At 41.1% G+C, this 27,791-nt stretch overlaps 1 protein-coding gene across 4 annotated transcripts in view; it reads left to right on the plus strand.

The window, feature by feature from the left end:
• Positions 1–27,791, plus strand: part of RBMS1 (RNA binding motif single stranded interacting protein 1) — a 202,386-nt gene that overhangs the window by 91,443 nt on the left and 83,152 nt on the right. For all 4 annotated transcript variants that reach the window (XM_016195627.2, XM_016195763.2, XM_016195835.2 and 1 more), the window contains exon 2: positions 22,174–22,349. In XM_016195627.2, the coding sequence (XP_016051113.1) occupies positions 22,174–22,349 (176 nt within the window). The remainder of the gene's footprint in view (positions 1–22,173; positions 22,350–27,791) is intronic.

Here is a 27,791-nt window from a genome sequence, read left to right on the forward strand (position 1 = left end):
AATCCCAAGATTTGGCCATAATTCTGAAATGGTGAGACAGAGCGCTGTGGTAAAATAGAAATAGCATCCCAGGAGTAAAATGTTAATTTTTTTTCTTAAAAAAATACTTTTTGGCTAAATTTGTTTTACTAATCACTATCCAAGTAACCTGTCCCAAGCCGACTGCTCATGCCCCTGTGTATTCATTTGCTAGGACTGCCATAACAAAGTTCCACGAACTGAGTTAGCAGGAATTAATTTCGTCACACTTATGGAAGACAGAAGGCCAAGGTGAAGGGGTTGGCAAGGGCCATGCTCCCTCTGAAGGTGGTAAGGAAGGACCTGTTCCAGGACTGTGTCTTAACTCCAGTCTCCACCTGACATTCTCCCTGTGTGTGTCTGGTGTGTGTGCAGATTTTCCCTTTGTATAAGGACACTAGTCATATTGGATTAGGGCCCACCCTGATTATCTCAACGTAACTTGATTACCTCTGTAAAAACCCTATCTCCAAATAAGATCATATTCCATGACAGTCAGGGTAGGACTCTAGTGAGTGTGTGTGTGTGTGTGTGTGTGTGTGGTGTGTGGTGTGTGTGTGTGTGGTGTGTGTGTGTGTGTGTGTGTGTGTGTGGTGTGTGTGTGGTGTGTGGTGTGTGTGTGTGGTGTGTGTGTGTGTGTGTGTGTGTGTGTGTGTGTGTGTGTGTGTAGGGTGGGCGACACAATTTAACACATACCAGCCTAGTACCGGATACTCATTCACCTTGGGCAAAACTCATTATGGGTACATTGTTGGACCCAAAATAGTGCTAAAATGCTTCCTGACTCACTTGTGGTCACATTAGCTTTCATACCAAAAGTGCTATACTGGTTGTCCTGTTATGCATAACATATAAGGAAACGTTATGTTTCGGTTTTAACCTGCAGGATAAAAGTTACTTCTTCACAGACATAGCTTAAACATGGAGATGGCTATGGAAGCATCCATTTCAACCATAATCTTCAAGGACCTTGAGCAACTGTTCAATCCCTGATGGACTTTGCCCAAGTCCATACTTGTCATTCCAGCCAAAAGTTCTTTCCTTGCTTGAAGTCTGTTTTTTTCCCTTTCTCTCCTCCAGACTTTTTGTTAGCCCGTCACAAAGGGACACAGAATTCTATCCTTTCACCTTCACATTCCTCTCTTCTTTAAGTTGAGGTTCAAGGTCTACCTCTTCCAGGAAGGTGATCAGTGTGATCTCCCTTTTCTGCTGTTCCTGCGATTACATTAGAACAGGATTCTGATGTGATGGTTTTCCATCGACCACATCTCGGTTGGGGTGTGTGTATGTGGGCGGAGTGGGAAGCAGTAATGCCTTTTTTTATTGAGAAGGGGATGAGTTACACCACTATCCATTAAGGCATCAGGTTACCTCTGGGGACTTGGGATGGGAGTGAGTTCCTGTAGTTATTAGGCAAGTCCTTCAGAACAGGAAAAGATTCTTGCCATTTTTAAGTTTGTTTTGAAAGCTATTAGAGAGCTACAGTTCAGTAAGAATGTGAAGTGGTATCAAAGCATCTTGAGTCTTATACATAAATTTAAAACTGTTCATATGACCCATTAGGGGTGGAACGTCAATTCTCGATTTTTACTTTTCCTCCCCTTTTTTTGGAATACCATGGACACATCTTAGATGGCACTAGTTGTTTTTTTAACAGCCAAATTATTATTTCTTTTTACAGTAGGAATTCTCATTATATATAATTGTTACTTAATTGCTGAGTTGTTCTTGAACATTTTGGGGGGGGCGGTCTTATTACTAATTAGACTATTTAATGTCTTTGAGCACCGGAACCTGTGTTTTCTTTGCAGCATAGTGTTTAGGTAGCACAGAGTTTTACATGTATATTGGGGGGACAATATTTGCTGGCTTCATTTTCAGGTGTTCTTTAAAAATCCTGTTTCCTTACTGCATTTAAAGCATGGGTTTGCACACGTAGATTTTTCAGAAACACATCAAGTGTGTGAATACTTATAAATCATTATTTCAACAAGAATTTATGGGCGACTGGCAGTGCCATGTGTCAGAGAATGTAACTTTCTGTCCCTAATGAGGTCGTTGGATTTATAAGAGCAGCTACTTTCTGAGTTTTATTTATTTTTGGCCACAAATAGCCGCATAAACTAAAGTGAGGATTGAACATGAGTGGAACTGACTCCATGACTGAGCTGGAACAGAAAGATCTTGTCTTGTAACTGTGTAGGAGGGACACTGTAGAAGGCCTCTCTCTGCGGAATCATCAAGCAGACACGTTTTTATTTGCTCGTACCCAGTGAATATGTGGAGTAGTTAACCTAGAGCTGGATGTTGAACTCACTGTGTCAATAAGAAGCCATGAAAATCTCTCACATCTGAAGAAGCGTTGGTAAGAAGTGTCAGATCAAGGAAACAGAGTTTGCTTGGATCAGCTGATGCAAAAGAGGATCTGGAGGGTGTGACCAGAGAGTGTGTTGTTTCAGAACCGGGAGACACGCCTTTTCCTGCTGGCAAGTCAGAGGATCAGCTGTCATTTATAAGAGTTGAAAGATAGACCCTGTGGGGGGCAAGGGACAAGGTGGCAACTGCTTTGTGAGTGGCACAGTTGCAGCCAGAGTGCTAGGGTTTAAGTGAGTGGGGAAGCCCAGTGCCCTGAAGACAGATCAGCTTGGAGACCGTGGAGTAAACCTTCCAGGGTCTGAGGGGCACCAGGGTCTCTGAATTTCAATGATGCACCTTCTTGGTTCTGCCCTTTACGTAGGCTTTCCCTGAAGTGTGGTCCTGCGACTGTCTGCATGAGAATTTCTTGGGGTGCTTATTAAAAATGTAAGTTGTTGGGCCCCACTGCCTCGGGAATACACAAACACTACAGGGCATGTTTTATTGGGCCCCACTGCCACGGGAATACACAAACACTACAGGGCATGGTCGGGTTTCTCGGTGATGGAGAAGCTCACTGAAGCCTGAGGACCACTGGGTGAAATATCCCTCAGAGACATTCTGCTCGTTGGCGTTTCTCAGTGGTGAAGAATATGCTGTATTCTAAAGCGGCGATCTTTTACATCCATTGGTGATGCAGGCAGGAAAGGTGGTGGGTGCCAAGTAGATAATGACACATTTATGAGTAACTGAGTCAAAATTGAGTCCAAAGAAAAACTGGGGCACATCTCCTCAGGCTGACATCAGAAAAGCTAATAGCACATGTCCCTTGGAAGCCCGTTGGCCAGAGGGCTGGTGCATTTGAGCCACTCTGAGTGCCTGCAGGAAACTGGAAACAGTCTCAAAGGTCATTTGTAGACTTGCTGAGCCAGCTAAGATGCCACTGCCAGCCGTAAACCTAGGGAACCAGGTGCAAATCTTTAAAATCCAGGATACAGGAAGCTTTTTCTTTTTCCTGTTGAGTTTTTGCCATGAATGTTTTCCAAGTAACAGCCTGGGGTGCGTGCCTGTGTTGGGGGACGTGGGGAGGATAGGTGGGTCCGAGGCTTGCTCTGTGTGTCTTGGGGGAGGACATTGCAGGGAGGAGAGAATCCTGAGCATCTCAGAGTCCCCAGACAGTGTGTGATAGAGAGAGTGGGTTTCCATTTTCTTTCTTTCATTGACTCCTCTCTGTTGCTGCTGCACACAGAGTGGGCGAGACTGCCACTGGCAGCAGAGATGGGGAAGTTTCCAGGGCTCACACACACCCTTGCAGAGACTGCCCACCAGCTGGACAGCTGTGCAGTCAGAGGCAAGCGAAGGGCGGTCCCGTCAGACAGTGGCACCCAGCTCCTTGCATGGTCAGCTACACTGACTCTGCTTGCTTAGCCAGGGTCCACAGAACTTAGCAGTTACCGTTTATTTTAGGAAGCAACATTTAGTAATTAAAAGCTCTTGCTAAAATTTAGAGATTTACCCAATTCTTATTCATCCCTCCTAAGGGTATATAGTGCAAAAAGAATCATTTGGATAAAAAGAATAGTTACTGTAATGTAATCTCACTCACCTCAGCCTTTTCCCCATTGTTACCACCTCCCCAATGCCATTTACTACAGCTAATGACAACATTTTTAAATGTTTAACTTTTCTGTTGACAACCATATGTAGTCAATTGAATGGCCAGAGGGGAAAAGCAGCCAGGAAGTGAGAGGTGGGTTAGTCATAGGATTTGATAAGCCAGACAGTGAATGTCTTGTGATAAGATCTGTTGAAAACAGCAGCTTGTACATCACGAATAAAACATGCTTCTCAATTCTTCATGTGACATCCAGCTGGGAGGGATGGTGATCCAGATAGAATGACAGTTAGCCAAGAGATACCAGCACAATGGTAGGCAGGCCCAAGTTTTAACAAAAGAAGGGTTACTAGGAATAAGTAATCATAAAATCTTGCAGTGTCGCGAACGGTGCTGAGGAAAATCTCATATAACTAGATATGTGAAATGACATGTGTGGTTGATTTGGCCATAAATGAGCATCAGCCAACAAACTGCTTTACCCGCTTAGACCATTAGTGTATAATTTTACCTACATTTAATAAAAATTATAATACTTAGATTAAGGAATAAAATCATCCTGCTGCATAAATATGGAAAGTTATAATCCAAATTTCATCTCTTAAGTTGAAATTTTAAAATTAGGACACACTTTTTCATAGAAGCATTGTATTTGGTAGGTTGGTTCCCAGGTTTGCTAATTGCATTTTTGCTAGCAGTGATTAGATTCCCAGGTTAGCCTCCAAGACCATAGTCTCCTGATGGAGTTTTAGAACCGATAGTGCCAGCTTCAGCTCTGAGTCTGGTCAGCTCTGAGTCAGCTCCGAGGGCTGTCGTATGGTACATTAGGTGGAGGGAGAAAACACCTCAACTTCAGGTTGAGAATAACAAAAGCTAGGCACCGCTGAGGGAATGTATGCACATCTTTAGATTCTCTTGCTGACGCTCATCTCGACTGTCTTAGTGATGACTATTTTATCGTATCATATCCTGGAGGTTTTGGAATTTTTAAAGAGGGACCCTAACCCAAATGCATCTCTAATTGGAATTTTAAATGGTGAAACTAACCCGAGTGGAAAAGCCTAGGACCTACAAAAGGCTTGACCAGGCCGTCCTCTCCTGGGGAATCGGCTCTTCCAGTTCTCTCTGCCTTTCGCAGCATCTTCCACTGTTGAGCCCACAGGTCCTTTTCATTTGGCTGCGTTTCTTTCTTTAACTGTGGCTATGCGAAGGAGTCTCTTGAGTAGGAGGAGAGGAATTGAGAAAGTTACTCACCCGTATAAGTGAGTTTTCAGATCAGGACCGGTGGTGCCTACACTGGGCACAGCCCTCGTGGCCATCTGGATACCAAGTTTAGAGAGTGACACGGAGAAAGGTGAGCTCAAGTGCAGCTGACGTTTATTTACTGAGCGCTGCTTACAAGCTTGGCACTTGACCGAGGGCTCAATAGTAATTAGCTTGTGCAATCTTCACGACTCTGTGAGCTAGAATTGAGGGTATCAGCCTCACCTTGCAGATGAAGAGATGAAGTTTGGAGATGTTAAGTAATTTGCCCAGGGTCACAGTGAGTGAGCAGCGGTGGTGCGATCTGAACTCGGGCAGTGTGATTTCAGAGTCATCCTTTCAGCCCTACTTATCCTTAGAAGTTGTCTAGTGAAAGAAGTTGTTTGGATATTGGCATTTGTTTGGAGGTTTACAGGAATACCATTTGGTGGCTGGTGGTAATAGTTACCATTAAAGATTTAAATTTGGATAAAAGAATGGGAAACTAGACTTGTTATATGTTCTAGCAATTAGAAATGTTTTAGAAATAAATTGGGCATCTGCTGTGTTGTAATGATTCCCCGCCCCACCCCTAATCTCTGCCATAGAGAAAAATCTCTGTGTATGAGGCCAGACAAGATGCCCCATAGGTTTCTTCTGAATCTAATTGTGGTTAAAGAACTAATGGGTATTATAGCTTAGTGGGTGCTTATGTACAGTAATTTTGTATACACGTTTTGATTACGTGGCTCAGATTTTTAAAAGTAAGATTAGATGAGTCAAAAACTGACCTTTGGCTCTGGCCAGGTAGCTCAGTTAATTAGAGCATCATTCCGATAGGCAAAAGTTGTGGGTTCGATTGCCAGTCAGGGCACATACAGGAAGCAATCAATGAATGCATAAATAAATGGAACAACAAATCGATGTTTCTCTTCTCTCTCTCTCATATCAAAATTAAAAAAAAAAAAAAAAACTTGAAAAATAATCAGCCTTAAGAGAAAGCATAGTGTCTGCCAAAAATTCATGTCTAGCTAGAACTTCAGAATGTGACTTAATCTGGAAATAAGATCTTTGCAGATGTAATCAGCTAAGGGTCTTGAGATTAAATTAAAGTGGATTTAGGGTGGGTCTTAAATTCAATGACAGTGCCCTATTAAGAAGATAGGACACGGAGACACTGGGAGAGATGGCCATGTGAAGATAGAGGCAGATATTGGACGTAAGCCACCACAAGACAAAGAATAGCTGGAGCCTCCAGAAACTAGACGGGGCAAGGAAGGATTCGCCCCTAGAGCTTTCAGAGGGAGCATTGCCCTGCTGGCACCTCGATTTTGGACTCCTGAGCTCAGAGAATACATTTCTGCTATTGTAAGATACCCAGTGTGTAGCGATTTGTTACAGCAGCCCTAGGACACTCATACAGCCATTTTCCACGTTGACCTATTTGTATTTTAACCTTCGTACAGCCTGGTGCACATGTATCATGGTGTACTGCACAAACTATAAGTTTTAAATTTCCTGACACGAACTAATCACATTTAAATTGCATTAGGATGGCTATACTTACATTTAACTTTTGAAAGAGATGAGAGACATTTCAAGGAATAACTTTTTTTTTAAGCCACGCCGGACTTGGGAGTGGGTGGGTTTGTGATTCATCTGAAAGAATTTTATCAAACCACTCAGATAACTCCATTAAGAAGTTAGCCCTAAATAACTCTCTGTCTTACATTTTTCTAAGCTTAAAAATCAATTAAAAGGATCGGAGTGAAGGTGTCATTTTTCAGTTGAGAGTTTAATAAAGTACGTCCTGGAAAGAATGAATAACAACTGCCTGACCAAAGGCAAGAGGCTCCCAAAGTGATTCCATCTTCCCGAAGGCTTAGAGTAACTCCGATTAATCTATTTTGAAAAGACAGATACCCACACATCTCATGTATCCAGAGGCAATAAGATTAAGATTATTAGGACTCATACTTTTCTCTGATTTATAATTTTCACTATCAATCATAATTTGTCTAGTGTCCCCAGTGTTTTGAAGTTTAAACTAGGAATTTTAAAAGTCCACCTGTCAGATTTGGGAAATTGTTCCAGAGATGCTTCAGTCCAGACAGGAAATACAGTAGATTGTCGGTGAAAGTAGAGATCTTGTTTCAGCTCAGAAAACGAGATGGTTGATGCATTTCCCCCTAGGTGTCAAACTCCTAAAATACGTAGGCTCCACCACCATCTAGCTCTCGCTAACTTCTCTTACCGCCTTATGCCCCAGAGCTGTTCAGCATACAGCATTTTAAAACCACTGCATCAGTTACATGCTTTGTAACAAACGTCAGTCTGTGTTTGTTCCCTCACCAGAACATAAAGCTCTTGGACCGGGCACCTTGCTCTACAGGGTGAGATTGTCAGGCAGGATGTCGTGTCCTCGAGCTTACAGGCTCGTGGGGGACATTTGGTCTTTTATTCAAATGTGGAAATATTATAGTAGAAAGTGTTAAAGCTTTGTTGAGGTTAAAATATCATGTGTTGGGAAGATCTAAAGGAAAGCAAGCGGCCTTACTGTTCTCCGGCAATATTCCTTCATAGTATTGCTGCGCTGTTGGTACTGGAAGGACATGCCACTAAGTTTCAGTGTTTTGCAACCAGTGTCTTGAGCCAAACCTTTTGCTTATGTTTCATTGATGGGCGTTAAGGAAGATTTTCGTAACTATGACATAGGTAAACTGTTCATGGCAAAGGTTAGTTTTTCTAAAAGTCTTCATTAGAGCATTTGTGCATCCAATAAGGCCCCCAGTACAATGAAATTTAATGGTCTACCCCTCATTTTCTACTTACCTCCTAAAGAGGTTGTCAGAAAGACCTTGTTTCACCACCCGACTGCCACCTTTTTGGTGATATAGAGAAAATCCCTTCTGTTTTCTTATCTGCATAATGGTGATAATTATACCTACCTTGTTGTGATTAAATGAAAGAACACATACAAAGTACTTACCTTGCTTCAAAACGGTAAATACTCAACAGTGTTAGTGATTAGTACTATGAATGACACTCAGTTCTCTAGAAAAAAAATGTGTTAAGGTGTCGTGGTTTCAAATGTATTTTCCCTTTGGTTTTTGCTTATTTAGTTATTTTAAAAGACTGCCTCAATTACTTTGATAGTAAGAGAAAGTATTATAGATAGCCCCAACTAAAATAGATAGACAAATAGCTAGACCTACCCTTTTCAATTAAGAGAAAAATACTGTTCTTGGCATTTTGTCTCTTTCTAGAAGGATAACACCTAGCAAGGATTTGCACATTAACTATTATGTAAGATAAGAGTGGGTTTTGCAATAAAAAACAAAGATGAAGTTAGAGTCTATAATGCAGGCAAAGTTTCTGCATGTATTTCTGGGAACAGCAGAGTAAGATAAACTATTCATGATTTTATAGATAAATCTGGCCTCAATATTTACAATTTATGTATGATCTTTTAAAAATGTATCCAGGCTGGATTAAACTATACTTTAGATTTGTATCTTCTCCTAATTTGCTTGGTGATGGGAGTTCTTCTGGAGTAGATAAATGGTGATGGAAAAAAATAATATTAAATTGAATTCAAAAGAAAAGAAAAGCTACTTGATATTTAATAAAGTATACAGTACAGAGGGAAAAAATAGTTTTAATTTGAACAGTTGTAACTGGAGCAACTTCTGGGTTGCAGGGCAGAGCAGAGTAGCAGCTGGTCTCCTCTCTGCCGTGAGGTGCAGGCCCATTTCCTTGGCGTCTTGGCCACAGTGTTGAGAAGGCAACGCCCTTTTATTCCTAAGTTGTTTTTCATACTAGAGGTTGTAGTGCCTAGTTCTGACCTTTATTCCCCCCCCCATTCTTTTTCATTCATTTCTTTGTTCTATGCTCTGATTTTTAAGTTGGGCAGAGAGTACTGCTTTGAGATTAAATCTAGTACAAAATGTAAAGGAAGTATCAGAAGACTTGAATTTTAGGTTGTGTGTTTTCTGCCTGGAGAAACAGAAATGTAAAAACTGTTTATATTCCCACCCTGCATTTCTTCTTTTTTAGCAAAACGGTTTGATATGTGTGGGTGCTCTGAAGTTTTGATTCACTTAATTTGGTGACCTTCCTGTGGCTTTAGGCCCCGCCTAGACCTTTGCTCCTGTTCACACTCTGCAGGCTGGGTCCATGGCTGTGTGTGCTTGGGCCTGTTCCCCTCCCTGTGCTGGAAATGCTCACGAGCTGCTTTGGATTAGGTGGGGTGGGGTGGGGTCAGGGGGCTGGTCCCTGGTCACTGGTCATTGAGTGTGGAGTCGCCCAAAGCCAGTTTCCATTTAGGCACCGTTTCTTCATAAACTTGTTTGTGTGGGGTGGGAAGGGATGGTTTTGTTTTCTTGTTTTGTGCTTTAGAAGGGCAGAGACTTAAGAAACCCAGTTTGGGTACTTGTCACTTGGTAAATTAGGTTAATCTGGGATTGAGATTGACAGTGAAAGATGGCATATTCTGATTATGCGCAGGAGAGGTAAAATACATTTTATTTGCTATTATAATGAAGCTAAATAACATGAGAAGAAAAAGGGATGGGGAAAACTCAAGGGAGTGACAGTGCTGTGTTGCTGTGGGGCGTGTGATCCCCACACCAAACCCCCCTTCCCCCCAAACACACCGAGGTTCTGGGCCTCTGCTTAGAGGGCCAGGACTTCATTTCTGTTGTCCGAGCTTCCTTCAAAAAGAAGCCCCCTCTGAAATTTTCATTAATCAGCAATGTGTACATTTAGCTCATTTTGGTATAGGTGGTGAAACTGATGCTTTGTGATGAACTTTCGCAAAAGAAAAGAAGATCTCCTGGGAGATTAATAGTTTCATGTCTTTTCTTTTTGAGCAACAACTCCCTACTCTAAACCAAGAGTATTGTGAAATAATTTGAAAACTAAAAGGAAGAAAGAGCCACGTCTGGTTTATGTAAATATTGAAACCGTTTCTCAGATTCTGCTTCCCGCAGAATGAAGTTCTGCAGTGTATCTTCCAGAAAAGATGAAGAGAGGAGTGAACCGTGCCAGCGTTTGGGTTGGTTAGCGGCCAAGGCACTAGGTGTTCCAAGGATAGCATCACTCCGGGAGTGATTGGACAGTCGTGCAGCGCCTGGCTCCCTCCAAGAGGAACCTGAGGACTGTTGGCAGCAACGGGTATTCAGTCTGTGTAGTGTAGATCAAGAGAAATCTGACATGTCAGAAAACGTGTCCCTGCAAAAGTGGAGAAACACTGATCAGGTCAAAAGAGGAACAGTTCCCCAAGTATACTGGCCAGCTGCAGGGAGCAGGGGTCATGTACCTTTCTGGACTTGTGATGGAAAACCAGCTCATCCTGGAGAAGTCATGAGTGTGGTCATTGTGGTGCTTCAGGATAGTAGCCAACACTGGAATGTGTGAAAGGAAAGTCCTTTTTGGGGGGGTAAGGAAACGGGGTTGAAGACCGTAGTGGGTGGACAATTCTAGTGATTCTTCATAAGTTTCTAACCTGAGCCCATTAAACTCGGTTGACCCCGAAGATACATTTCTGACAAAAAGGCTACAAGGTGCTATAATTAATCTGTTTGCTATTTGTATCTCGTAGGTGGTACAGAATGATTGTGTGTGCTGTTCACAAATTTTTACTGTAAATGCAAAAATAGAAATAGTTGCATTCACAAAAATTTTTTAGAAATTGTACATTTAATACATGGTATAATCCTACCCCTCCTTTTTTTCGGTAAGCCAGAAACTACTTGTCTAGCTAAGAATAGACAAAAATATCCAAGTAAGTCATCTAGAAAGTTGAGGTGGATGGAATACGAGGTGTAACAGAGGCTGTACAAAATAGATACTTTTTTCTGTGATGCTTTACCAGGACTAGCATATAAGTTTCTTCTTTAAGACTCATTAAGACACCATGGCATGTACCTTCATCCTTGCTACAATCTTTGTGGCAAACAAGCTGGTGCTTTCTGACAGTGGGGGTGGGAATGGAGACCCAGTTCTGCCTTGAATTAGCTGTATGACCTTGGACATATCTATGCTTTGACTACTCTGGACCTCAGGTTTCCTGAGAAGTGAGGTGTTGAATAAGATCCGTGTTTCTCAACATTAAAAAGCCAAGCCCTCTGATAAAAATAAAAAATACTGCCCCCACCTCCACTCCTCCGACCCATCTCTTGAGATTCTGTAATACTTCCAGTAGAGGATTATTGGATTGTGTGATCTCTGATGTCTCTCTCAGCTCTAACATTTTGTGATTCTGAGTGGATATGCGATTGGAAATCAAATGAACAAAGATTTTTATCTCATTTTGTGAATAGGTGCAGCTTGCTCCTTTTTAAAGCTGGAAAGAGACGTTTCTGAAATTCGTCCTCACACGCCAAGAGTACTCACTGCCTTGAGTCCTGCTTTGTGCATGGACATCGCTACAACTGAAGAATCTTGGCCTCACCTAAATGCTGAGTGGCAATCTGCATTTTTACAATGCGAGTGATTGCTGTGCTCATCCAAGTTTGAGAAAGGCAGCAGGCCACTGTTTTTTTAACCTGTAGGTAGCAATATTAGTGGGATCTCAAATCAATTTAGTAGGTTGCTGTCAGCATTTGTTTTTTAATGAAATAGAAAAAATAATATTAGGGTACATTGCATATATGGTAAAGGAAAATCACAAAAATTGTGTTTCAGTTTTGTCTGTTTGTGCCTGTATACATGTATAAATGGTTGAAATGTCAAGCAAAAAGTTAATTTTTTGGGTGGATTTCTGGCAAAAATGTTTTTAAAAAAATAACACTGTGTTTTGTATCTCAGAGTACCCATCTACGTATTCCCTTCTATTTACTCACGGCTACACACAGAGACGCTTACAGACGCACATAGATACAAAATACAGCTTTTCTATACCGATTACCCACATTGTATCAGATTTAAACTGTTGGATTTCATCATGAGAAAGACATATAATCATTAATTTTTTATAGTAACTCAAAACTTCTTCCTGTCAATGATGTTTTACTTTGGCTAGAGACAAATCACAACACTGTCAGATAAGATTGCATTTCTTAAATTATTATGGGGAGATTGCAAACACTCGTTCAGTTTCCTGAAAGTACAGATAATGCTTTTTTTCTCTAGAGGCTAATTTGTGAAACTCATAATACTGTAGGTTCATTCACATGTCCCTTTGCATGTAAAAAAATAAATTAACTTGAATAAATTCATTTGGAGTTTTATTTTTGGATAAACTGACTCATAATTTTTAGTTAATCAATTTACAATACTTTCAATAAGTGTTATTTAGGTATCAATTTACAGTACTTGCAAAGTGTTGTTTAATGTGAAGAAAGGATATTTAAAAATAGATTATTTCCACCCTGAAGCTTCTGCAGTCTCAGTGATAGCTCTTTACTTACAAGAAATACTAGAAGATACGGACTGTACTGTACATGGACTTTAAAAAACAGCTGGAAGGAAGTTGTCAACGCTGGAAGCCTAACTCCATTGGGGTGAGGCAGGAAACTCAGAGCCCTGTAGAGGTGTTCTGAACTGTCCTGATAAAGGTGATCCTGCACTTCCTGTAGGAAGTTTTTCTTTCAGTTTATTTTGAGCAAAAAGAAGAGTTTGTTCTTGTCCACTTCACAGTGCTCTGTTTTGAGTAAGAAAACTGGTGTGGATTTGAAAATCCCTCATTTGGGGCTCAGAAGGAGAAAAGCACTCTCTACACATCTGCATTCAGAGTGGTTTTGCACCTGGAGAGTCGGGCAGGATTTTATGTTTACCGTGTTCTAATAGCTGGCCGCTTGGGATGTAATTGGCTTATTGTTTTGAGCTTCCTTTTAAGGCGGTTTTGGAGCTATTACATGGTCCTTTTATATATAAGAGATTAAACAGAATGTGAAATGTACCTTTTTATCCTGATTACACATTGAAAGAAAAAGATGCCAGGCTATTAACCAACAGAGTGTGGATAGGTCTAAGTTATTAAGGTAATTTCAGCTGTAATATTTTCACTTAAGAACACTCCAGTTCCAGGAACTCTGAATATTATGTCAAGAAAAAAATTTTTTTTGTTCCTTTAAACTTTAGTTGTGATTTTAGTATAGCTTATGTCTATATATTTTCTCGTGGTGATCTGTGACTAATAGGGAATCAGTGCTTGGCCTGAGTGGGTGGTGCAGGGAAGCGAGTGGCAGAATGACTCCTGCTGGTTCCCGGCTGCACCATGAATTGCTGTGAGCCTTCCTTCTCGGTCTGCCAGTTTCACCTCTTGCTCCATTTCTCTGGCTATTGGCAGACAGAAAAGAGAACACAAGGGCCTGGCTGCATGCTATCTTGATACGCCTTAGCTGGAGATGTCAAGAAGCCTTTATTCCAGTTAGAATTGGAGAGTTGGAAGGGAGTTTGGAAATCACCCGGGCTTACCTGTTCATTTCCAGGTGAGCAGCTGAGCTGCCCAGAGATGACATGCCAGTCACCGGCTAAGGCAGGATTTGAACCCAGATATTGAGATTTTTCCATCCAGTAATTTTTCTTTTCTATGTACCTTTTCATAGATAGAGAGGAGGGGAAAGAGTTTCCCTGGTTTTATGTTCCCCACCAGCTGTCCTCTTCGTTTATTATCTTTAAATTCTCCCTTCTCCTCCCTCTGAGACTCTGTACAGTAATATCTGACGACATCCTATCCAAATTCTGTCTTCGATTTCTAGGGTATCCTCCTACCTTCCCAGTACCTCCCCCCCCCCCAATCAAGTTGTCTTAGCATATCCTCTGAACCACCCAAGATTGTGGTTTTCGCCTGGCTTTCATGAAGAATGACGCTTCCTGCCCGTATCTTAGTTGTCTCCCCCTCCCCTCTCCTCTCCCCCCACCCCCACCCTCTCAGGACTGCCGTTCCCAGTATTCTTCATGGCTTGTCCTTCATATGCAGCTCCCTCAGCCGTCTACCCCTCTGCGAAGCCTCCTGCAACCTTTCTGTCTCAGGCTCTTTCATCCCTGGCTTTCCCTTGGTTGAACTCTTACTATTTTTAGAAACGGTACCATACCCACACTATTATATGTGATGCAATGAAGGGTAGATAAGGCCAGGAGCCCACTGTTAAAAGCTTTTCCTTCCTAATGCGTGTGTTTTCTGGTAAGGAAGCTTTGAACCCGTTGCTCAATCCCTGTGCTTCCTTTCTTGGCCCTCCGGTTTTCTGATGAATGATTTAGATTTAACTCCTTCAGTCTGGTATGTACATATTGGAGTTGTTATTGTTGTTTTTAAATGAGACTTTACTTCTTGAGAGCAGTTTTAGATTTACCACAACATTGAGAGGAAGGTATGGAGATCGCCCATGTACCCTCTGCCCCCACGCATGCATAGCCCGCCCCGTTATCAGCCTCACCCGCCAGAACGGCATGCTCTTTACCAAAGGTGAGCCTACACTGACACATCACAGTCACTCAAAATGTCATAGTTCACCTTAGGCTCCACTCCTGGTGTTTTACATTGTGTGGGTTTGCAGTAATGTTTGATGACATGTATCCACCATTATAATATCATACTAGTATTTTCACTGCCCTAAAAATCCTCTGTGCCCCAACTAGTCATCCCTCCCTCCCTCCCCTACCCCTGGAAACCACTGATTTTGTACTGTCTCCATAGTCTCACTTTTTCCAGACTGTCATGTAATTGGAATTCTACAGTGTATGCTCGTTTTAGATTGGCTTCCTTTACTTAGTAAATATGCATTTAATGTTCCTCCATGTCTTTTTATGGTTTGATAGCTCTTTTTTGTTTGTTTGTTTGTTTGTTTGTTTTTAAAACACTGAACAGTATTTCATTGTCTAGATATACCATAGCTTATTTATCTGTTCATCTCCCAAAGGACATCTTGGTTGGTTACAGGTTTGGACGGTTGTGAATAAAGCTGCTACAGACACCCAGGTGCAGGTGTTTCGGTGGGCATACGTTTTCAGCTCCTTTAGGTAGAGGTACCAAGGAGTGTGATTGCTGGATCATACGGTAAAAGTACGCTTAGTTTTGTAAAACCTCCAGACTCTCTTCCAAAGTAGCTGTACCGTTTTGCATTCCCAACAATGAATGCAAGTTTCTGTTGCTATGTGTTCTTTGCAGTGTTTGGTGTTGTTAGTGTTTTAGATTTTGGCCATTTTGATAGTGGTATCTTGTTTCAATTTTTATTAAATATTTATGTCCTGATGACATACGATATGAAGTAGCTTTTCATATGCTTATTTGGCATCCATATATCTTCCTTGGTGAGGTGTCTGTTAAGGTTTTTGGCCCATTTTTTAAATTGGATTGTTTGTTTTATTATTGTTGAATTTTAAGATTTTTGGGGAGGGGTATATTTTAGATAACAGTCCTGGTAAGATATATCTTTTTGCAGATATTTTCTTCCAGCCTGTGACTTAGGTTCTAATTCTCTTGACATTGTCTTTTGCAGAACAAAAGTTTTTAATTTTAATGAACTCCAGTTTATTAATTTTTTTTTCATGGATTGTGTCTTTGATGTTGTATCTGAAAAGGCATCATCATACCCAAAGTCGCCTAGGTTTTCTCCTGTTATCTTCTAGGAGTTTTATAGATTTGCATTTTATATTTAGGACTGTGATCAGCTTTGAGTTCATTTTGGTAAAGGGTGTAAGGTATGTGTATAGATTCAGTTTTTTGCATGTAGATGTGCAGTTATTCCTACACCATTTGTTGAAGAGACTACCTTTGTTCCATTCTATTGCCTTTGCTCCTTTGTCAAAGATTAGTTGACTATATTTATGGAGGTTTCAGGTTGGTTTTTTATCTAACCCCCCCCCCCCCCCCCCCCGATAAATGCTGTTACAAAAGCTAGAAGGAACAAATAGGACAAGAACTCTGGTGTGTTTCTTGGCCCATAGTTCTGAATAGGTTATTTGGGGGGATCAGTGGGTTCCTTGGGAAGACCTTTGGAGGGAATGGAGCAATTGAACTTTTTTGCATGCTAGAGCACAGAACTAGATTTTTTAAAGATATTTGAATGATAAGAAATCTAATGTTTTAGTGGGATGTTGAAGGAAAATTTCACCTCAGAAATCACACATACTGTGATATGTTTTCTACCATGGATTTTCAGTACCTGCTTGCCCTGTCTCCTTACCTCTTCACAACCGCTGCCTCCACCCCAAAGAGCTTGTCCAAGTTGTTTTCATTTTTAAGGGCTTTCCCTTTGGTTTAAATTGATTTTCATTTCTGCAACATGGTCTCCATCCATTCTGTCAGCCATGTTGTATCCACAAATATTTATCTATTTAATGCAAAGCTATTATTTTATTTTTTTTTACATGAAGAGATTTCTATGTAGAGATTATAGCGTTATATGCAAGGATCAGCTTTGGTAGGTATCTTTGAGAATATGAAGTGTGACATCTATTGGGAATTTTTGTTTTTAGATTTTATTTGAACAGCTGACATAACAATTTGGACCACTCTCCTTTGACAGGTGTAATCCAGCCAAAAATATTGAATAACCTATTTCTGAGTTTCATAGTGTTAGAGGCTGCAAAGTTTGTCACCAAACAAGGGACAGTGATAATATGAGAACCAGTTTTATTAACTAATTGGATGTGATTTTAAGCTTGATATCCTAACATCAAATGGGATTAAATGATAGTTGCCCATTTGCCCTTCCTCTCGCAGTGCGGAAAGTAAGAGCCTATCTGTGTGAAGGGGCACTATTGTTCTGCATTAATGTAGGTGCTGTCTTTTAGTTGGCCCTACCCGGAAGAACATCTGCTTCCTGACCAGCCTCTCATCTCTCATTAATGCACCTCCTGCTGCTCAGCTTTGTGAACTTTCCCAGCTCCCTGTGCCGGGAACTTTATCTTTCTCAGCTACTGTTCCTAGCCAGCCCTCTTTGAGCCACTCAGATTTCTAAAAGGAAACAAAGAAAATATTCTAACTGTGGTGAAATTGGCCCTTTGGATGCTTTTCCCTCCTTCCTGTTTGATAATTCCCTCAAATTGTTCAATTTCTTTTACATCTAAAAAGCTTATGGAGAGGGACAGTGTGCGGAATTAGTGTAGTATACAGTATCTTTACGTAGTACTCAGTTCAGGCCAGGCTTGGTATTATACTATGTCCTGGTATAAGTGATATTCCATAACTTTCATCGGTTCTCAAGAGCAACTGTAGTGATTATTTTGCTTCTGGATAAGGGAAAGAGTTGATGTAAATCTCCCTGCTGTTTGGGGAGGGTGTGTGTGTCTGTGTGTGTGTGTGTGTGTGTGTCTGTGTGTGTGAGTGAGTGAGAGGGTGGGGATGAGATTATGGATTATAACCTTCCTAAACTATAAGGATGATAACCTTAAAGGAAGACTTGAGGTAATTAAAAGGCAGATTCTAGGTTTCCTTTTCCTTCAAAATGTATTAGAATTCTTAGGGAAGTTACTAAGTAAGGGGGGAGGGGAGAGGACAGCTTCAGCTGTAAGATTGGCCAGAGCACTATTCTTGAGCTTATTAGAAATAGGAAGGAAATGAGACAATAGAATTTATGATAGGTCTTTATTTTTTATTGTCTTTGCTGAATAGAAAGCTACAACAAATGCACATGGTTACTAACATATTTTAGTTCACATATGGTTAATTTTTGCCTTTTTGTAAAGGACTTTTAGACTTGCATTTATATAGAAGTGACTGCTCAGTGTGGTGCTGGGGTGGGTATGATGTGATGGAGAGGGAAAGATTTAGCATGTGTGTAGTTGTCATGTGCCTGTTGTTGATCATCCTGTCTTTTAACGTAGGAGGCAAGTGGGCCTTCCTGGCGGGATGGAGGCATCAGAGCTGTCCACACAGGACGCCCTCCCTGAGTGGTTTCCACACAGGAAGTCCTCCCTGGTTGCTGACTAGCACTCTTCCTGCGGGTGCCCACACCCACTTGTGCAGGGAGTGCCGAGAGGGTCTGCTAATCGAGCCACCCCATTTATTTACCACTGACTTTGTTTTTCTATCAACTTTGGCATGCAAATTAAGCCCAGATAAATGTTATCATGAAAACTGAATTAGCTTGTTTTCCCTGCCTTTGGATAGACTGCTTTGATTGGTAGCTTGTTTACATGACCTGAAGCAGTGAAATTAGGCCAGAGAAGGCTGAGATAGACTACTCTGCTCTGAGATAGACTGCTAGTACTAGGATGAGTCAGCACTTAGCTGTGCTATTCCAGCCACCCAGTTCCTTAATTAGGTGAATTTATGTAAATTAGTTACAGACTTCATCCAAGGGCGGGGGGAAGGGAGGGGTGTCTTTTCAAATTCCCGGGCAGCTTGGGGGCTTTGAGAGGCAAACTGTAAAAGGACAGCCAGTGGTGACAATGGAGTTTGGTAAAAAGTCCCCCTTTAAGCTTTTTTTTTTCTTTAAGTTTAGCGTTTGTGCTATGGAGGCTTAACTACAGAGTGTAATTGCTTTGAGTTGATCAGGGTTCTGAAGCTATAGTTGAAGACTTGTCAGTGGGTTTCAGTTTGGGAGTGAGGGTTTAGTTCTTCACTTCGTAAGTTGAATGTTCCTAAAATGTTGGTTCTGTTCAGTCTTAATATGATGTAGCTTTCAAAAGTTCACAGAATTTTTTGTTAATGAAAAGATAGTAAGGTAAAATTTTAAAAAAACCCACCTTTTTAAAGTTAAACACACACACACACACACACACACAGGCTGACTGCTCACTAAATTAATTTAAAGGCTCCTTTGACTCTTTTTCTTAGGAAAACATAGCCACCGATGGTTTTGTCACTTATTAGAGAAACTAGAATTTAGTAACTAGGTTGAAGGAAGGCTGTGCACAGGAAAATCAAAGACTACAAATAGGGCTTTTAGGAGACAGTAGACAGTGTTTGGGGTGCCATTTAGAGTACTGTTTCAGGGTTCCGGCTTTGTTGTCTGGCAGACCTGGGTTCAAATTCCAGCCGTGCCCCCTACTAAATGTGTGGTCTTGGCACATTACTTAACCCCTCTTGAGACTTAGTTTCCTAATCTACAAAATGGGAGAACAATAATGTACCTGCCCCATTGTATTAAGTAGAGTAATTCACACAGAGGAGTTGGCAGACTGTCTGGCACATTATTAAACATGCAAAACATGGCAGTAATTATTACTCTTTTAGAATTATCATTAACCCATTCTGAGTATTTAGGAGTAGTCAGCTTTATTGTGTATGAATTGTCTTCTTTGCATATGTGTCCAATCTTTATCGGGACTTAAATTTTTCAACAAGTTCTAAAAACTTAATCTTTGATGAAGAATTTTCTGCACCAGGAAACAAAAAATGATGACAATAAAAACATCCATCTGTGGGTGACAGCCTAGAATAATTCAATGCTTCTTTCTTTCAGATATCTTTCTCTGTCTTCAGCTAGTTATGGGAAATAGTTGCTATTAGGATAACATCTGAATTTGAACTTGTTCTGTATAGGATTCACCAGAGGCCAGTTGTCCTCCTCAAGGTACATTCAGGGACCCCCTCCTCTCACCTGGGATCAGGGTACTAGGAGATTTCTTTCCCCTTAGGGCAGAGCAGAGAGGAATTGGGGAGGGACGGCTGTAAATGCTCCCCACCTACTTTCCAGAGTTGGAAAATATTACTGTAAGAAATATGGAGGCCTGTCAAAGATATATTAAATCAGCTGTGCAAATGCTGAGATGTAAATCATGCTTCTACTTCTGCCAAAAATAAATACATAAATAAAAACTTGCTACCTTCATGTCCAGATAATCTCCAAATAAATCATACCCTTAAATGTTTCTTTTAATCATACGGTCCACACCCGGCTCTCCACTTCCCATCCTGGAGCAAAGCAGAGGGTCCAGCTGGTGTAGACTGGGAGTGGCGCCTCTGAAACAGGGGATGGCCCGCTTGCTCTGTGTTGGTATAATCCCTGGGGGGGCGACCCGACCCGCACCTTCCTTTAGACTTCTCCAGGTCTTACCTCAGGTGTCCACGGTTCATCCTTTGCCAGCTGTGCTGGACATACCGAGTTCTGCTGTGGTTTAGAAACGGTGTGGTTTGTGGCAAGGACAGGTTCTCAGACATTAATCAAAGATGATTTAAGGAAAAAATTCAGTCTTGCCTAGCTTGTCTACAGCTACAAGTTCTTGTGTAAATCAAGGGCTTGGGACAGGGAGGCAGCTGTGTTACTTCCCAGCACCTCTGTTAGCTGAAGTGGGGGACAGGGCACGCCTGCTTAATTTCAGGTAGCAGCTAGCACATTATTCTGAGTGGCTCTGGAGAAGAAACACAGGCCTGTGTGTGGCACGGCTGGGAGTCTGAGGTGCCACCTGTGTGTGGCAGAGCAAGCGACAGGGCTTATTCTTAGTTTTACATCTAGAAAACCAAATTTGTTATCCCTTAGAGAAAAACCAGGGATGAGAGGAAAGGATATGAGTTCAACTGCTTATTAAGGGCATAAATCAAGGACATTAGATAGGATATGATCTCGGGCAGGTTTTGTCTTGGATTAAGGAATATTGTTTTTTCCAGTTCAACTTCCTTTGTTTTTACATTGACTGTTGTTTACCTTTCTTGCTATTGTCTTTCTAAAAGAGAATTTCTTGAGGTAAAGTGGTGTTTGGATCCAATGATCTTAGCAAGGACCCTGGGCAGTGAGAGGTAGAAGCTGCAGATTATAGGACATAAAGAAATGGCTTCATGGCAGATTAATGAAAATTGCAGTGCATTGAGATTCTGGGGAACGAGGATGGTCATGGCAGAACTGGGTGCAGAGCCAGGTATCCATCATGGATAGTTGAGATTACTGACAGTCTGCAAGGTGACATTTATGGCAAGTGGTCTGCTTTTTTGAACTGTTGAAAGTGAAATTTAATTGTGTCTTACAGATGCCTATTTTCTTGTTTATGCTAGTAAAAATCAAGCCGGAAGATTTGAAATTTTTGTTGAATGTCTACTTAATTTTGTATTTTCAAACTATTACTTAATCTAAGTGCTGTCCTTGGGTTAGTGTATTTGTAATTTAGAAGGTATGAGGTGAAAAAATTTCTCTCCTGCTGTGAAGCTGCTGAGCATTTGCTTTGGGGTATGTTCACTTCCATTTCAAACTGAGCTATCTAACTTCCTCAAAAGTCATGTGTGTGGCATAGGGACAGAGGCTGTGGTTGCTTTCGATTGGTTAACGGAGAATTATCTGGTGTGAGCACAATTTCAGGCATTCTTCCTAGGTGGCTGCTGACTGTGAAACCACACTGAGCCCTCAGTTGCAAGCTTTACAAAAGATGTTGCTTGCTGTGAGGCCTGAGAAGGTTTCCAAATACTTCACCATTCTCACAGGGGTTAAATTTCACAAGGTTAGCCAGAGCGAAGGGCTGCAAGCCTGTGTATCTTACCCAGATGTCTGGATGAGGCTGTATGCCTGTCCTAGAACTAGGTGAAGTTTTCTTTATTTGAGCATCTTGATTGAACTCTTTCTTATATGTGAAGAGTAGTAGTTGTTTTTTTTCTTCCCCCAAGTCATCCTAATAAAATTATTGGCAACTTTCAATCAAATGTTCTTCAGAATTTGAAACCTATTTAGAAGTCTAATGATTTCTAAATTACTGTATATTAAAATATTACCACGTAACTGCATGCAAGTTAATTTCGAGTCTCAGTAGATATGTTCCTTAAAATGTGTAAACAAATTAATCTTACATAAATTTAGTCATACTTAAGGTGCACATACAGAATAGTCTACTGAATAAAATCCTATTATTAATTTCATGTTGAAGAGGAGAGGGTGTTTTTGTGTGTTTTTTTGTAGAATGAACATATCTTTTTTAAGGTGTAAATTAAAATGTATATATTAAAGTAGCTTAAGACAATCTGTATAACTTGGTAACCTCATTTTATTTTGCAGATCAAACAGCTTCAGAACGCTGCTGAATACCGTCCATGTAGAGTTTTTCTAATGCCCATCTTTGTTTTTCAGCAGTCTCTGGTCCCAGCCCACCCCATGGCCCCTCCCAGCCCCAGCACCACCAGCAGTAATAACAACAGTAGCAGCAGTAGCAACTCAGGATGGGATCAGCTAAGCAAAACAAATCTCTATATCCGAGGACTGCCTCCCAACACCACAGACCAGGACCTGGTGAAGCTGTGTCAGCCGTAAGTAGCAGTGGTTCTTACTGTTTTTAGCTGCTAAATATTTCTTTGGTCATATTATAGAGTGATATAAACTGTGTTATAAGAGAGGTTCAGTACAAGACGAATCTGCGAATCCTCATTATCGACACAGTGACAGAGTTTCCAAGTCTTAAGTCCTTGGGCACTTATTCAGTCAGCTTTAACATCAGCAGAGTACACATGTAACAAAATAAATTGGAGCATTTTCTCAGTAGAATTTGACTTTATTGGCATATGAGAAGTACAATATGAATTATTTAAAAACTTCCGACTCGATCCGTTTGAGGAGTGCTCATTTTTGTATGGAAGCACTGCTGGGGGGACAGTCAATCTCATAATAATAGAAACTTTCGCTGTCACTGTCAGAGAGGCAGTTACCGTCAACCCTTATCCTAAACATGTGCAAAACTCTAAATTCCAGCCAGGAAGTGGTAGTCTGTCTTCGTTAGCCACCTGCACTTCGTGGTTGGGCTCATCTTCATCTCCTTGGGAGTCTTCTCCACGTTCCTGTTTCTGTTCCCACTGCCCTGCTTTCTGAGTCTTGTGAAGAGATATGCACACGTGTATAAAGTTGCAAAGCAAATTTGCATTCTACCCTGATGTTGTCAATAGAATAGAAATATGCTACTTTGCTGCAATTGCATTAGCTCACTAAGTAAGAAAGCACTCATTTAAAACCAAGGAGCCAGAAGCACTGTGCAGTACAAGGACTGTGGTATGAAGACTTAAAAGCCTCTGGTCACTTTGAACTGTAAAAGCCTACACATATAACAGCATCTTTTGTTATCCAAAGACAGTAATCGTCCCTCACAAAAGGGAGTTTATAGAACTGGGAAAGAAGACGTCCACTAATGAATGTTTCCTGTATCCTGAAAAAATACCCAGTTCTAAACGACTGATTAATAGCATCTCATTTCTGTTGTCCTGGGTAAAATAATTAGATTTATTATTTCTTATTTTAAGAAAAACAATTTTTCAAAACTTACTTGGGTAGTGTTTCCAAGCCGGAACTAAAGGCAACTTCTGGCCTTCCGTAAGGAAGGTGGTGGTGGTGGTTTTGCTTTGTTTTGTTTTTAGAGAGCAGGGTGGGACAGTGGCTGGTGGGTCTTTGGGATCTGAAGACCTTTGCAAATCTCACTCTTAGCACCCTCTCTGTGCTTGGCTTGTGTTACTCTTTTGATCACCCGTCTTGGACTTTGACTGCCGCCCTTGGCTTATAGGACAGTGAAATAAGGTCCTGTGCTGGAGACTATTCTGAAAGCAAGCCTGGCTCTTAGTGTTTGTCATGCCTGGTCCCAGAGTCAGAGGGAACTCTGCCAGGCACACCCTGCCCTGTTGCAGCTGTTCAAGACCACAAATAGGCCTTCTGCTATCTTGTCTGCTGCTGGCCCTTACTGGCGTCGTCTTCTGCTTTTGCAGCATAATTACAGGTAGATAGAGTGCCATAAAGGAGCTAAAAATACAACTTTGTAGGAAAAAGAAGAATGAAGCTGCCCTTAAATTCTTGAGGTATAAGAGAAGGGAAAAGAATTTCAGATGTCAGATTGCTCCTCACCTAGTTTTGAATCACATGAGGTGAGTTTTAACATCAAGGAGGTAGAGTTCAATAACCATAAAATGATAGAGTAACATCATGTTTTATATGTTGTAAATATGTATTTGAAAAATTGAACCAGCAACTTTTTTATTGAAGGAAATCTTATTCCAAATGCAGAAGAAGAACATTTTATCATTTTTCCTAGAAAATTCACTCCTTATTTATTGTTGGTCTCTTCGATGTATGTGGATTTTCTTAATATGGGTAAACATCACCTTTTGCTGTTATCAATAGCACTCACTCACTCTTTGCAAAACTCCAGTTATATGTATTATACAGAGTCAAGACATACAGTAAGAGAGGATTCTGTCAGTATCTGCTGAAATCTTCATTCCATTGAACACAGAGCGTCTCATAAATACCAGATTTGACTTGCTGAGAGTTTTGTGTCTTAGAATGGGGGTGGGCAGGCAAAAAAAATGGCATTCCTTTTTCGGACTTAATTGTTTCCAGTAAAGAAGAGCTAGTTGGTGACATGGAAATGACAAGAACCTTATGGGAAAGTGACTCATCCTAGAGCTTAAGAAACCCAGTGGACATAATTAGAGGTTTTAGAAAAGTTATTATCAGAAACTTCTTAGAAAAGATACGTGTAAATTAATAGCTCTAAAAAAGAAAAATGTTTTAGAAAGAAATATTTAGTAATTACAAATTAACCTGAGTGGGGATGGATTGCAGGACAATGATTGGAATAAATAATTTGGGTCTCTGGGAAGTTTGGATATTTGAGGGTTATCTAACAGAAAGATGGGACTAGATGCCTGAGAATGTGTAAAATAGTGACCAGGTCCCATACAAACTGCATAAAGTCTACAGGCAAGAATGACATGACAATTGTGAAAACTGGAGAGGAAAACAAAAAATTTAAAAATGCTATGTTGGGAGTAGACTATAGCGATATTACCATGTTAGAAGAAGTGGCAGTGAAAAGGTTGATGTTGAAATGACACAAGAAATGACAAGTTGAAAAGAGATGACAGTGGAAAAAGGGCTTCTCCCCAAGTCAGAGAGAGACTCATGACACTGGAAAGTGTAGATCAAATTGGTTAAGAGGAGAGGACGGGGGTCCAGTTTTAGGTTACCGAAGGAGGTAGCATCAAGGACCAGAGACGTGACAATAGTTATGGTTGTAAGGTGATGTGAGTTGAAATTATATTTTCTTTTAATCCTCAACCAAGGATATGTGGGTGGTTTTTTTGTGTTTTTTTTTTATATATATCTCTTGATTTCAGAGAGAGAGAGAGGAAGAGAGAGAGAGAGAGAGAGAGAGAGAGAGAAACATCAATGATGAGAGAGTCATTGATCGGCTGCCTCCTGCACGCCCCCTGCTGGGGATCGAGCCGCAACTCCGGCATGTGCCCTGACTGGGAATCGAACCGCGATCTCCCAGATCCTAGGTTGATGCTCAACCACTGAGCCACACCCGGCCGGGCATGTTTTTTGTTGTTGTTGTTTTTGTTGATTTTAGAGAGAAAGGAAGGGAGAGGGAGAAAGAGAGAAACATCCATGTGAGAGAGAAACATCGATCTCTTGCATCCCATAGGCACCCCAATCGGGGATTGAACCCACAACCAAGGAATGTGCCCTGGCCGGGAATTGAACGGAAACTTTTCAGTGCATGGGACGACGCTACTCTGATTGAGCCACCCGGCCAGGGTGAAGGGAGATACATTTTCTATGAGCATTTAATGAAAGAAGCGGACCAGCTCTGGTTAACTTCTAAGTTGTGAAATGTGTATGAGAAATCTTGTTGGGACCTCATGACTCTACCCCCTCCCTGATGCTGCAGCTTCGCTTCCCGTTTCTACAAAGTTATCTACTCAGAGAGAGTGCATCGGTACAGTTAACCAGCAAGTTAGGGCAAGGAGTAATCTGGGAGGCAGGGCTCATCTGTTGCCCTTGACCTTCAGACATCCTTAACTCTCCCCTTTCTGTAAAATCAAACAAATGCTTTTCTTGACTCTGTTACCGTTTTATTTCTCCCATTCAAACTTCTCAGGTGATTTTCTGGCAAAATGAGTTGAGGGCTCTTACTGCTTCCATTTTCTTGCCACCTTAACCCTTGGCATTTCGCCTTCAAGTTCCCAGCGGGAACTGGGCGCCCCCGTGGCTCTCCGCTCCCCACCTTCCCCCTCTGCTCTTGGCTGTTTTCATACCAGTTTCCCTGGCCTGTTCCTCTATAGGCTCATCCTTTCGTGGAGTTATTCTCTCCTCTTAGCACCTCCTTCCTCTTTGAACTGTCATTTCTCCAGATTCACTGTCCTCAACTTGAAACTTTGGTCGTTGACTCTTTCCGGTTGTCCTCTAAGTCACCAGGTTCGGTGGCTTCCTCTTAGGCCCTTCTTCCCCTCCCTGCCCTCCCTGGTGGCTCCTCCCTCCCTCCCTGCAGCGTGCAGGTGGGCCGGCTGCCGCCGCCTCGCCCCGCCCCAGGTGCCTCTCCACGTTCCTTTCTTGATTCTTCAAGGCCAAGTCCAGGCTCACCCGGCCTCCTTCATGCTTGGACCACACTAAACTCTGCTGATTTCTTTTTATGTGTCACAGTCAGCATCTTATTTCCATGTGATTCTGTTCTCCCAGTGCCTGTACATTATTTAGCAGCTTGTCTGTGACAGTAGGAAATGCTGATATGTTGTCATTTTCACAGATTTTTTTTTAACCTAAATTATAAAACCATGGTGGTCAGCGTGGCACCCCAGAGTCTTTGGTACCCCAGAGTTACCTACCAATTCTCAGTCAAGAACCTGTAAAATGGGTGAAATAATGATTATACCCTGAGGTTGTGATTAGGATTAAATTGAGTTGTATAAGTAAAGGAACTGGTCTGCTCCCTGGAACACATTCATCATTGAACAAACATTAGTTTCCCCCATTCTGGCCTTTGCTCCTCGGTCCTAGTTACTAGAATAAACTTAAATTGTGCGTAATCCTACATGTGTAAAACTATGGAGGGAAAAAAGACCAAACATGTTCTGATCTGGAAACCCGGGAAAGCTGAAGAAGTAGATTATGTGAACAAAACTGCCAGTCTCCTCCTCCTGGAGGCTTTTTTTTTTTTTAACTTGGCACTTGCAAAAGACCACTTTCAGCCTCCTGAGGCCCATTCCTGATTTATTTCTTGTCATAACAATGACAGCTGCATGTAAAATCTTTCATTGTATTCAAACTATCTTTTCTGAAGATTTATTTAAAACCAATATCTGTATCCAAGGTTTGGTTCACAGCTCTTCCTGTCTGCAGTGGGAGCTAATGAGTGAGTCTCTGTTGGCCTTGGCTGGGAAGCTTAGTGGTTACTATTCTTTTGACATCACATGATCACATGAAAGGTCTAGATAACTCAGTGTATCAACAACTTATTTTAAAAGAGTCTATTAATAATAAAACAAAATTAAGTATTTCCACTTCTCCCACTTTATACAGCCTTTCTCTTATTCCCACACTAACCTTGGTCAACCATTTTTTTTCCCTTGCACTCATTAGATATCTAATTTATTTCTAGATGCAATAAATTAAATCCAGCTTAATATTATAGCCTGTTATTAATTAAAAGGAAATATTTTAAAAATATAATCAGTTATTCTGGTTGTAATATCCAATACATTTTAATTTTCTATCAGTTTGTTTTCTCCTCAAGTTCCCTTATTTTTTTGAGTACATTACAACTCTTAAAAAGACAAAACAGAAAAGCAAGACAGGTCAACAGAGGTAGACATAAAAAATCAAACATAATTTAGGACAGAATAAAGTCAGTGTTATAACCAGTGAGAAGTCATTGTTAACTTTGATGCCATGCGACTGGGGTAGCTTTCAGTGAGGAGATGACATCTTGA

This window comes from Miniopterus natalensis, chromosome 8 (assembly GCF_054644295.1).
Source record: "Miniopterus natalensis isolate mMinNat1 chromosome 8, mMinNat1.hap1, whole genome shotgun sequence".
NCBI lineage: Eukaryota > Metazoa > Chordata > Mammalia > Chiroptera > Miniopteridae > Miniopterus > Miniopterus natalensis.